A 10,287-nucleotide genomic window follows, 5' to 3' on the forward strand; every position below is an offset into this window, starting at 1 on the left:
CATCATGCCGCACTTTGTGCTCAGCCTATGTTGAACCCCATTCTGGGTCCTTCTGCCTTCTCATCTCTGTCTGGCCCTCACAATCCTCCTACTGCAAGAGCCAAGGCTCTGGCCCAGGCCAAGCATCCCATCATTATCCACCCTTCATCCTCAACCTAGCCCCTCCAGACATCCTGCCAATGCAGCAGAAGCCCTCCCTTCTCTTGCATGTTCTCCTGTCTCATTCCAGCCAACCTCCAGAAGTCCCACTGCAACTGGGGCGCTCTTTCTAACAAATGCTTCCCAGGTACCAGGCTGCACAATGGATGTGCTATGGTTTGCATCCTATGAGGGAGATACCTGGCTTACACAAAGGACGCAGGATGCATCAAAGCGAATTATCTCAGTGAAATAACCACAGAACTAGACCTTGATGCTTTGAAGGGCTAAGACGGTGATTATTAGCTACACTTTCGGTGGGCCTGACACTAGCAGCTCTGACCTCTCCCTCCCTCCACCCTACCAGATGAATCCTGAATTTTTTATACATGCATGTATATGATTTCTAGCATTTTGCCCTTGTTTCTCTAGGGGCCTGAAGGAGCATCCAGTGCCTGGTGGCAGGGATATGGGGAAACAGGAAAAGGTAAAGGAAGGGGTCTCGTGTTGTTCTGCTCACACAGTGGTTTATCTCAAGATGCGCTCAGTTTTAACTAGATCAGGGCTGATTCCAGTTCGCTCTGATCTGGGCTTGCCCCTGAACTGGTCAGCAAACAACTGTTTTCGGGAAGGAAATTGTGTACCTCACTTTAGACAAAGGATAGAGGCTGGGGGCAGGGAGGGGGCACTTTTGTTTCTTCCTGGAGCAGCTTCAGACATGGCATCAGCTAAAATGCTAGCCACGGGGAACTCAGCTTGAGGTTACCTTGACTTTGGGTACTCCACCCCCTTTGACGGGCAGTCCCAACCCTCTTTATGGAACCTAGACATGCTATACATCTGCTAGCCATCCTGTTCCCTAAGCCCCTTCCAGTTCCCAGGGTCAGAAAGAATCTGGGCCCGGGACTCCCCTCTCACCTCCTACTTTCAGTTCTTTCTCCGCTGGGGCCCACTCAGGGCCCTGGCCACAAAGAGCCTACCTCAAACCCAAAGACTGAAAAAAAATGTTTTAATAAATACAAAAATCTCTAATAATGACTCTGCTCAGCTCAGGGGGCAGCAGGAATGGTGTGAGGGAACCCTTGGTGCTGAGTGAGGATAAATTAAAAATCCCAATAAGCCAGTGGCATTATGTACAGAAGAAGAGTTAGGCTTCTGGAGCAGAGGCCAAGAGTAACAGGGCAGGAGCTAGCGTGGCTACGGCCTTGGTCCGGCCCAGCAGTCTTTGCCCTTGGAGACTTGTGGTTCCCAGAGGTAGTAGGGAGGAGAAGAAGCAGAGCAGAGGTGCTCAAGGCACTGGGCTTCCCACAGGAGAGTCAAGGTCCTCAGCACCCCCTTCTCCCAGCTCAGGCCCATCCTCTTGGTCATGTGGCCTTCCGGACGCTCCCTAGGAGCTCTCAGCTTCCTTCTCCAGCTCTGGAAGGGTTCTAGTCTCAGAGGCTGCTGAAGACAGAAGGGGGTGAATGGTGAAGGAGACGGGGAGCAGGGTGTCCGGGAGGAAGGCATAGGGGACCAGGCACAAGATTTCTGATCCAGTCCCGGAAAGGCCCAAATTGTCCAAACAAGTCAGCACATACCACCTGCATAACTGTGGTCCAGTTGCTTGCCCCAAGCTTCAGAAACCCCATTTGTAAAGAAACGGCAATAAGTGACTAGCCTGGAGGGGCGGGCTGGGACGGCGGCACTTGTAAAGCAGACCATAGTTCCCACCTCCACAGGGGCACCCATCCCTCCCGGGTACCTATGGGCAGCCCACAGCAGCTGCCCCAGCCTCCTCACTTACACCTTTGGGCTGTGCAGTGGGAACAGCATCGACTCTCCTTCCCTGAGCCGCAGGACAGTGGCAAGGAACAATCATCTCGCTCACAGTGAGGTACCCCGGCCTGGTGCAGGATGCAGAGACATTGAGGTTCCTCACAGCCTCTTCAGCCTCTTCAGGAAAAGCCATCTCTAGGAATCTCCCTGAGAAGGCTTCCCTGCTCCAGGTCAAGCACATACTGCCCACCTCATGCAAGTCCCCCAAACTTACCCCACATCTGCAGGTAATACAGCTCATCTCCCCAAAGGGGGGCACTGATGGATGCCAGCTCTGGTTCTCTGGGAACCACTGCCCAGCAAAGCGACACCCCCGAGGCCCATCAGCCTGCATGGGGTCTCCCAGCTTGGCATGGGCCCCTGACCCTACTGTTGGGAAAGAAAAGACAAAGTCAGTCCAGAAGGGTCAACTAACTTCACCTCTCTTTGAATCCCTACCAATGAATAGTGTCTGGTACTTGATAGGTGATAATTTTGGATGGATGGGAGATTGATGAGTGAATGGATGGATGAATTACAGATGGAGTGGATAGATATTGGATGGATGGGTGGATGGATGGATGAAAGATGGATGAGTGAATGGATGGATGAATTACAGATGGAGTAGATAGATGATAATGGATGGATGGATGGTGGGTAGCTGGGTAGATGGATGGCTGGGTAGGTAGGTGGATGGATGGATGGATGGATGGATGGATGGATGGATGGATGGATGGATAGATGAATAGACAGATAGATGGTAGGTGGCTAGGTAGATGGGTGACTGGTTAGGTGGATGGATGGATGGATGGATGGATGGATGGATGGATGGATGGATGGACAGATGGGTAGGTAGATGGATGCATGAATGGCTGGGTTGATGGGACTAGACCCCATCACCTCACTCTGCATACATGCACATCCTCTCCACTGTTCTTAGCTCCAGGCATAAGCAGCACTTGGTAAGTAAGAAGCTCCTTTCCCGTCCCCATCACACACCCCAAACACAGGTCAGGGTCTACCCCAACCCCAAGGTGAGGCCTCAGTGAGCAAGCCTCTCACCTGGACACTGTTTGCAGCAGTCAGTGGGGTTGGCACGGACAGGCTGGGCACAGGCCAAGCGAGGACACTGCACCTTCTCACAGTGCACCTCTCCAGTGGCCCCCTGCAGGTATCCATTGAGAAAGGGTGTCAGGGAGAGGGGGTCATAGCCCTCCTCTCTCCTTTCCCACCTCAGGTGACATACATGTGCAGCCTTTTACTCAGAGACCTGAGTTTGCCTTAGATCCGAATTCAAATCCTCATTGTATCTCCTAAGGTAGTTAGTGTGCCTTATTTGTCCACACGAGAGGCTTTTGGAAATTCAGAAAGCACCAAGGGTCACATGAAGTCAGTCAGCTGGCACATCCACAATGTGTACCTGTCCGTCTTTCACCCTCTCCTACAGGAAATCTGCTCTCAAACCCCAAGGGACCGCTTGTCACAATACCATCCTGAGGCCTCCTCATCAAAGACAGGTTTTGCTCTCTAGGCAGCCCCTCCCTCTATCTGCAGACCCGACTGGGTTGCGATACCAGAGAAGAGTATGTAGCCATACCTTGCAGGTACAGACAGCACACTTGATTAAGCCAAAGGGGGGCACAACCGGGTGCCACCGGGTACCCGCTGCCCTCCAGCTCCGGTCACCATCAAAATAGCAGCCTGGTGGGGAAGAGTACCCAGCTGCCATCAGTCCTGGTCTTGCCAGCTGGGCCCACAACCAAGCCTCAGGGCAGTCCCACACCGGGCTACGCCAAGAGCCAGTCAACACTAATGAGGACTGTCTGGTTTGCTTAGAACCTGTGTGCCTCAGCTTCCCCCAGGCACACACTCTGTTGCCCTCTTGCCCCAACCCGACGGCTTCTCTGGATCTTCCCACCCCTGAACCCCACCCTCCCATCTCACCCTCTCCTGGTTCCAGGTTCGGTAGCCCGGGGAGATCTCTGCTGCGTTGCTTCTCTGTGGAGACAAAGGGGTGAGGCAGAGGGGTCCCTGCTTCCCACCCGAGAGCACTCCTCTCCCGTGGATGCCCCTCCACTACCTGTCCTCCCCTGCAGAACATTCACCTGGGCACACGGGACAGCACTGGTCCAGCGCCTGCACTGGGTGGGGGCAGCTTGGTGGTGGGCATACTATGGGGTCACAGATCACTGTTCGTCTCTGTAGAGAGGGGCCAAGGCTTGGAAGGTGTGCTGGGTCCCCTTGCTCCAGACCCTGTGGCCAGCTGTGCCCTACCCGGACATCCTACCTGGCAGGTGCAGAGTGAGCAGAGTGGGTCATAGTTGGGTGACCAGCGAGCCCCATGGGGGCGCTGCTGCCCCTCGAAGAAGCACGTGTTAGGGTCTCGGGGCCTCCCGGAGCCGCCATGTTTGGCTGGCACTGGGGTTTCAGGCCCAGGCCCAGCAGGCAACATCGGCAATGTCGCTGCCTCTCCATTCGGAGCCACTGACATCCGCACTCCTTCTGAGGCCAGGCGCAGACCCCCCACCTCACACTGACTGGCAATGTGCACCTGTGAAGAGAGGGAAACTGAGGCTGGCCTGGGGCGCCCCCTCACATCTCTAACAGCCGCTGCTGGCGGTTGACGGGAGCGCCCAGGCAGAGACTATCCACCTCAGTGCTCATCCCAGCCGCAAAGCGAGGGCAGTAGGCTGCCAACCTCCTTATGCACCCGTGTGGCTTCATGCTTATCACTAGCCAGAATTTAATACCACCACCTTAGGGGTCGGAGAGCAGAAGCAGCTGCACCAGCCCCGCCTACCTGCCCACGGAGTTCCCCTCTGGGGCTGCTCTTGGTGGTGATCAACAGGGAGGCGGTGCCCTGTGCCAGGTGCCGCAGCAACGTGGGCTCCAGGTCTTTGACCACACCTTGGGCCTGCAGACAGACCAAGTGAAGGACAGAAACACAGCACTTTAGGGTTCCCTAACAGTTGATTCTATGCGTATGAGTGCTTTCGGGCCTGCTGCCCACAGAGGCCAGAAGAGGGTGTTGGATTCCCTGGAGCTGGAGTGACAGAGGGTTGTGAGCTACCATATGAGCGATGGGGACTGAAACTGGGTCCTCCAGGAGATCAGCCACACCGCAGAGCCACCCCTCCAGCCCCACAAAGCACTCTAGGACAAAGCCTACTGTCACCAGTTTACAGGCGAAGAAACAGACCCAAGAGATTAAGGTCTCCAAGATGGAGGCCAGGTCTCTCTGACCCCAAGTCTACAGCAGCCCACACCACTTCAGAGGCATGGTCCATCCCACCTACTTCTTTTAGAGACTCGGGACCTCTATCCTGGGGATCATTTAGGACAAAGGACACAGAAAAGAAAATGCATACATAATAAAGCTGAGTCTGATTTATACCTAGGCCTGATTGACACTTAAGGCCACGCCCACTCTATACCAGGCCGCCTGCTCGCTCCACCCCAACCACCGACCCACACAGCCCTTCACGCTAAAGAGCAGAAAATGCCCAAGCTTCTCCCTGTCTCTATTCCCTTACCTCTGAGCCATAGAATCCCTTCAGCAGCCGCTGGGGTCCTGGCATCCCAGGAGGCCCGAGGAGGTGGGCAGTGACGGTGCCTTGCTCTGAGCCACCAAGTCCAGCCAGCAGCACCTCATAGTGTAAGTGGCAGTGCGTATCCAGGGAGAGCCAGGCGTGACCTGCCGCCTGACTCCGCACAGGGGGCAGCACCAGCGCCCCTGCCAGGGGCACGGGCAACCCTGAATCCAAACAGATGAGAGATGACAGCTGAGGAGAGGGGGCTCCTACCCTGAGCACACCCCATCGCTCCGGGGATTGGAAGAAGGCACTATCCATCAGCCCGGGGCCTGGGGGACAGCACAGAATCCCCGTACGATGCTAACGGGGAGGATTGGCCCGTGGCAGCACCCTATGCATCCCCACCTCTCTAGATGCCAGCCAGAGCTTGGGCAGAGGAGGGCACATGAGGCTCTGGCCCCCTGGTGCCTTCCCTTAGACGCTCGGACGACAGGTCAGGGGATACAGACGGGGCAGGCGGACTGAGACACTCACTGTCGTAGCGGGCACTGTGCCCACTGTAGGGCAGGGCAGTCACATGCCCCCGGAGCTCTCCATCTGGGAAGTCCTTGGTGCCAATATTCAGGAACAGCTCATTCTGCAGCAGCATATGCGCCCCTCGGGCACCCAGGCCAGAGCAGATACCCACAGCCTAGGGGTCAGAGAACGATGAGCCCTCTCAGCTTTCAGGTCCCAAGGCCTTTCCAAGTCCATGCCTCCACTACACACATATGTCCTTCCTCGTGCCAATAATGCTGGACAAGAACTCTGCAGGGCAAGGCCCTCTTCTGCCACTTCCTAGCCACATCACGACCCTTGAAGAGTTACTCATCTGTCGAAGGGTACCGTGAAGGTCACAAAATACATAAATAAAGCAACCAGGGCAATGCCTGACACTAAACACTCCAAGGGAGCGAAACATCTATTTCACTGTTCTCCCTGGCCGCGGTCTCCTGTTTAACTGTGAGCTTGCTGAGGAGGAGGGCAGGGTCCCAGCCTAAGGTTTTCTAAAATGTGTCACATGAATCAAAGGCTCCTTGAGAGAGCCCACGGGTGTGTGAACGATACTGCATACCCCTACTCAACCAACCTGGCTTCCCGCAGCCCATGTATTGGCAGCCCTGGCACAACTCAGCCTGGGGCCCTCACCATGTGTCCTCCCAGCTGGAGTCCAGCCACGTGGCACAGGACAGTGCGCTGGTTCTTCCGCTGAGGCTTGGTCTCCAGTGTCATGGCCACCACCTCGCTACCTGTACCTACCACTTGCACCTGGTGGGCAGGGTTGGGGGAGGGCAATTGGATTTGCCAGCCAAGACCTGGGGCCTTTCCCGCTGCGGGTCAAGGCTCCCCCCTGCTGCCCTCCCTACCTCCTGCGGCTTCTGACTCTTACCTGATAGATCAGGGAGCCGTTTCCTAGCAGGATCAAGCTGGCCGAGCCAGCAGCCCCCGTCTGGACTGGGATCAGGGCATCAGCCCCACAGAGGACGCTTTGAAGGACTGCAGGGGGCAAGACAGGGGGCAGCAGGCTTGCCCACACCCAGAACCCCCGGGGGACTCTCTCCCACATCTACCCACAGCGCCGAGCCCCACCCTGCCTCACCATCGCAGCTCTGCCTGGCAGTAATGTATCCACTGATGCGCAGCTCTGGCCCACCCGCCCTCTCCAGGGCCATCTGCAGCTCCCCGAGCGCCAGCCAGTCCATCTCCTGGTCGGTAAGGCTGGGCAGCACCTCAGCAAACCCTGGCTCCTGGAAACAGAGTGGAAGGGGTGGGCCACAGCAGGAGGCCAGAGCGAGTAGCAGCAGGAGGCAGGCCTTCCCTTACCTGGGCCGAGGTGTTGGCTTGGAGCTCTCGAAGTGGCTGTCCCTGGTGGAGAATCTGAAGCTTCAGGGGAACCTGAGCTAGTCCTGCAAGGGCTGCACATGTGAGCGTCTCCGAAAGATGAGCAGCACCCTCCCTATACGCTCGTGGACGTCTTCTCCGCGGCTTACCTCCATTCCTGGGTCCCAGCAGACCCCGGAAGAGCAGCAAAAAATGTAAGGAGTCTTCTGTGTCACTGAGGGTGAGCAGGGCTATGCCCCCCACACCCCGATGCGCTGGGCCTTCCAGAGTCAGGATGGCACTGAAGGTCTCTGGGGAATGGAGGACCACAACAGGCATCAGAAAACCCTCTCTTGAGTTCCACCCACCCCTCGGGATAGAGAAGGTTCAGCCCTATATCTGAGAACTGCTTACTCCCCCTACCTGCAGCCAGAGCACCTTGCCAAATGAGAGGCCCCCAGACTTCTCCTGAAGGGTGAGTGGGTGTCACGAGGGCTACATGCAACTGTTCTGCCCTTAGGAGCCTCAGAGACAGCCGAGGCACTGCCCGCCACACCCCACAAACCTAGAGCAAAGAGACAAGAAAGTCTACAGTCAGTACACAGGACAAGCCAGCCGAGAGGCCCAGTCCTGACGAGGGAGGAGACCCCAGACCCTCCTAAGAAGGACCCAGGATCCTTGAGTTTAAGTCCTGGCTTACCACTTACTAGCCAAATGACCTTGAACAAATCACATTCTGCTATTCTGAGCCTCAGTCCCCTCCTCTGTAAAATGGGCATCATAATGTCAGGGTCTTTCTCCCACTGGGCTGTTGTGAGAACCAAAGGAGGCGGCGATGCAAAGCCTGCCCTCAGCAAGTGCCCATTTGGGGTAAGCACTCATCAAGGGCATCATCTCACCAGGCCATCCTGGGTGGGGGAAGCAGGGTGTTCAAACAGGATGCTGCCTGTGGGATCTGTGAACCGAACCCTGCTGGGGCGGTCCAGCCTGTGAAGAAAGGTCCAGTGAGCCTGGATCCGCAATCTCCAGGCTCCCCTTTCCTGCCCCCATTAACCACTCCTAGCCCTGGCTCTTTCCGCGGTCTCACCGCTGGTAGGAGACCGAGAAGCGGAGACTTGAGCGCTGCAGAGAGACTCGAGCGCGAGCTACCGCCTGCGACCGGGGTCCTGTCAGCAGCGCCACGAAGTCTAGGAGAAGAGAAGATGGCCTGTCGACCCTTGCCACCAGCCCCAAACTTCGTCAGGCGCGCCCCCACCCCCACCTACCCGTGTGGCCATCAGCACGTGTCCGCTCCCCAGCGCCGGGTTCCCCTCGATCACTGTAACTGCGGTGCTCTGGGTCCCTTGGATACTCGAAGACTAGGCCAGCCGGCTGTCGATCTAGATTGCTGCGCTCTGGGTCGGGGATGGGGGTGGGGGTGGGGGTTTAAGGAATAAGACCTCTAGCTCCAGCAGGGTACCAGGAGGGCCAGTCATCCTCAGCGATTCAAGCTGCACAGAACCTAGTGTGGAGCCTCCCACCCACCCACCCACCCACCCTCAACACGGGGCACATCGGGCCTCACCCTGCGGGCAGGTCTGGCAGCAGTGTCCTGGCAGCTGGCGCGGCTGCCTGCAGGCCAGGGTGGGGCACTGGGGTTTGATGTTCTTACAGCTGACCCTGCCAGGGCCCCTCCCACGGCGAGCCCACTGAGGCTGATGGCAGAGAACACAGGGAAATTAAGTGAGTGTAACGTGCAACCATCAGACGCCAGGATAAGATCCTCTGCTGGAATCAGTCAACTCTGCTATTTACAAGTTACATGGCCCTGGACAAGTTTCTTAACTTCTCAGAGCCTTGGCGTCCCTGTCTGCAAAGTAAGGCTAATAATGCCATTTATCTAGCACGGTTGCAGTGGGAGGGGGGAAGTTGGCTAAAAGCCAGCCACATAGTGGGCGATCAATAACTGTCAACACCGCAGACTTGAAAGGGGTTTCCCCGGATTTGAGGACCAGCCTTCCCCTGAGCATCTCCGAGTCTACCACGGCTTAGGACGCCAGCGTTCCGCTACCCTCTAGGGTAGGGCGGGCAGCTGCGGTATCCACTCACCGCTTCACAGGCGCACAGCACGCAGCGCATCACCCCAAAAGGCTCCCCCAGGTCCGGGTGCCACGTCTCGTCCAAGGCATAGACCTTCCCGCCGAAGGAGCAGCCTGTGGGGACGGGCTTGGCTGGCGGCCGCTGTCCGGTTGCTCGTGCCGTAATGCCTGCTCCGGGCTCTGCCCGCCAGGCCCTGGGTCCCTTGGCACCGTGCGCCCTGCCGCCTCTGCCTACCCCTCCCGCCCTCCCGCTGCGCCGAGCCACCTGCGCCCGGGGCCCTCTCCCGGTGCGTGCAGACTTGCCCCGAGCTAGACTCCCCGCCCGCGCCTCCCGCTGGCGCCCACCTACCTGCCGCTCCCCGAACAGGCAGCGGCTCCTTCTCGGGACGGATGGGCAGCGCGGGGGGCTCGGGACCAGTGCCACCCGCCGGCCGTGAGCCGAGGAGCAGCAGCCCGAGGAGCAGCCGCGGGGCCGGCGGGGCCGGGAGGCTCGGCATGACGCGGAGCGGACAGCTGGGGAGGCGGGCGGGAGGAGGGAGCAGGAGAGGGAGTAGGGCCGGACCGGAGGCGGGCCGGCGGGAGGGGGCCGGGGCCAGGAGGGGGGCAGTGGCGAGGGGCTCGGCTCTCAGTCGCCGAGTCCGCTCCCGGCCGGGCGGGGCGGGAGGACGCGGGCGGCTGGGCGCTGACCTGGGCCGTAAGCCGCTCTAGTGCCCCAGGCGCCGGCTCCGGCCCGTTTTATGCCCGCGCCAGGAGTCCCGGCCCGGGGCCTCCTCTTCAGCAAACGGGGCGCGGCGGCGGCTCCGCAAGGAGCCCGGCTGAGCCCGGGGGGTCCGGCCCAGCAGCGGCGGCCGGATCGCGAGTGGGGGAGGGGGACAGGCTGGGAC

The 10,287-nt window shown here is 58.4% G+C and overlaps 1 protein-coding gene across 3 annotated transcripts; it reads right to left on the reverse strand.

Annotated features, from left to right (window-relative positions):
* Positions 1 to 1,128: 1,128 nt before the first annotated feature.
* On the reverse strand, positions 1,129 to 10,258 carry Chrd (chordin). 3 transcript variants are annotated; one of them, XM_016006280.3, is made up of 23 exons: positions 9,753 to 10,258; positions 9,414 to 9,517; positions 8,890 to 9,019; positions 8,591 to 8,719; positions 8,413 to 8,512; positions 8,225 to 8,312; positions 7,749 to 7,890; positions 7,496 to 7,636; positions 7,329 to 7,411; positions 7,105 to 7,252; positions 6,895 to 7,001; positions 6,654 to 6,773; positions 6,000 to 6,156; positions 5,466 to 5,686; positions 4,733 to 4,846; positions 4,220 to 4,483; positions 4,038 to 4,131; positions 3,877 to 3,930; positions 3,530 to 3,633; positions 2,995 to 3,097; positions 2,168 to 2,322; positions 1,922 to 2,021; positions 1,129 to 1,578 (listed from the first exon to the last, which is right to left on the reverse strand). In XM_016006280.3, the coding sequence occupies exons 1-23, from the start codon at positions 9,898 to 9,900 to the stop codon at positions 1,526 to 1,528; spliced, it is 2,859 nt and encodes a 952-aa protein (XP_015861766.1). In that variant the 5' UTR covers positions 9,901 to 10,258; the 3' UTR covers positions 1,129 to 1,525. The 3 variants fall into 3 exon arrangements, with proteins under 3 accessions (XP_015861766.1, XP_006987842.1, XP_076404666.1); XM_006987780.4 differs by having other exon boundaries at positions 1,386 to 1,581; positions 9,753 to 10,066; XM_076548551.1 differs by lacking the exon at positions 1,129 to 1,578 and adding an exon at positions 1,591 to 1,751 and having other exon boundaries at positions 9,753 to 9,974.
* Between the last annotated feature and the right edge of the window lie 29 nt (positions 10,259 to 10,287).

This window comes from Peromyscus maniculatus, chromosome 12 (assembly GCF_049852395.1).
Source record: "Peromyscus maniculatus bairdii isolate BWxNUB_F1_BW_parent chromosome 12, HU_Pman_BW_mat_3.1, whole genome shotgun sequence".
In the NCBI taxonomy this organism is placed as follows: Eukaryota; Metazoa; Chordata; class Mammalia; order Rodentia; family Cricetidae; genus Peromyscus; species Peromyscus maniculatus.

Bases quoted from the DNA above. Each gene is read 5' to 3' on its own strand.
- Chrd (XM_006987780.4), bottom strand. From the start codon at position 9,900: ATGCCGAGCCTCCCGGCCCCGCCGGCCCCGCGGCTGCTCCTCGGGCTG. The intron at 8,720-8,889 runs GTGAGGCCCGAT...TCCCCGACCCAG, and splicing joins CTGCCAGACCTGCCCGCAGG to AGCGCAGCAATCTAGATCGA. The intron at 3,931-4,037 runs GTGAATGTTCTG...TTGTCTCCACAG, and splicing joins GTGCTGTCCCGTGTGCCCAG to AGAAGCAACGCAGCAGAGAT.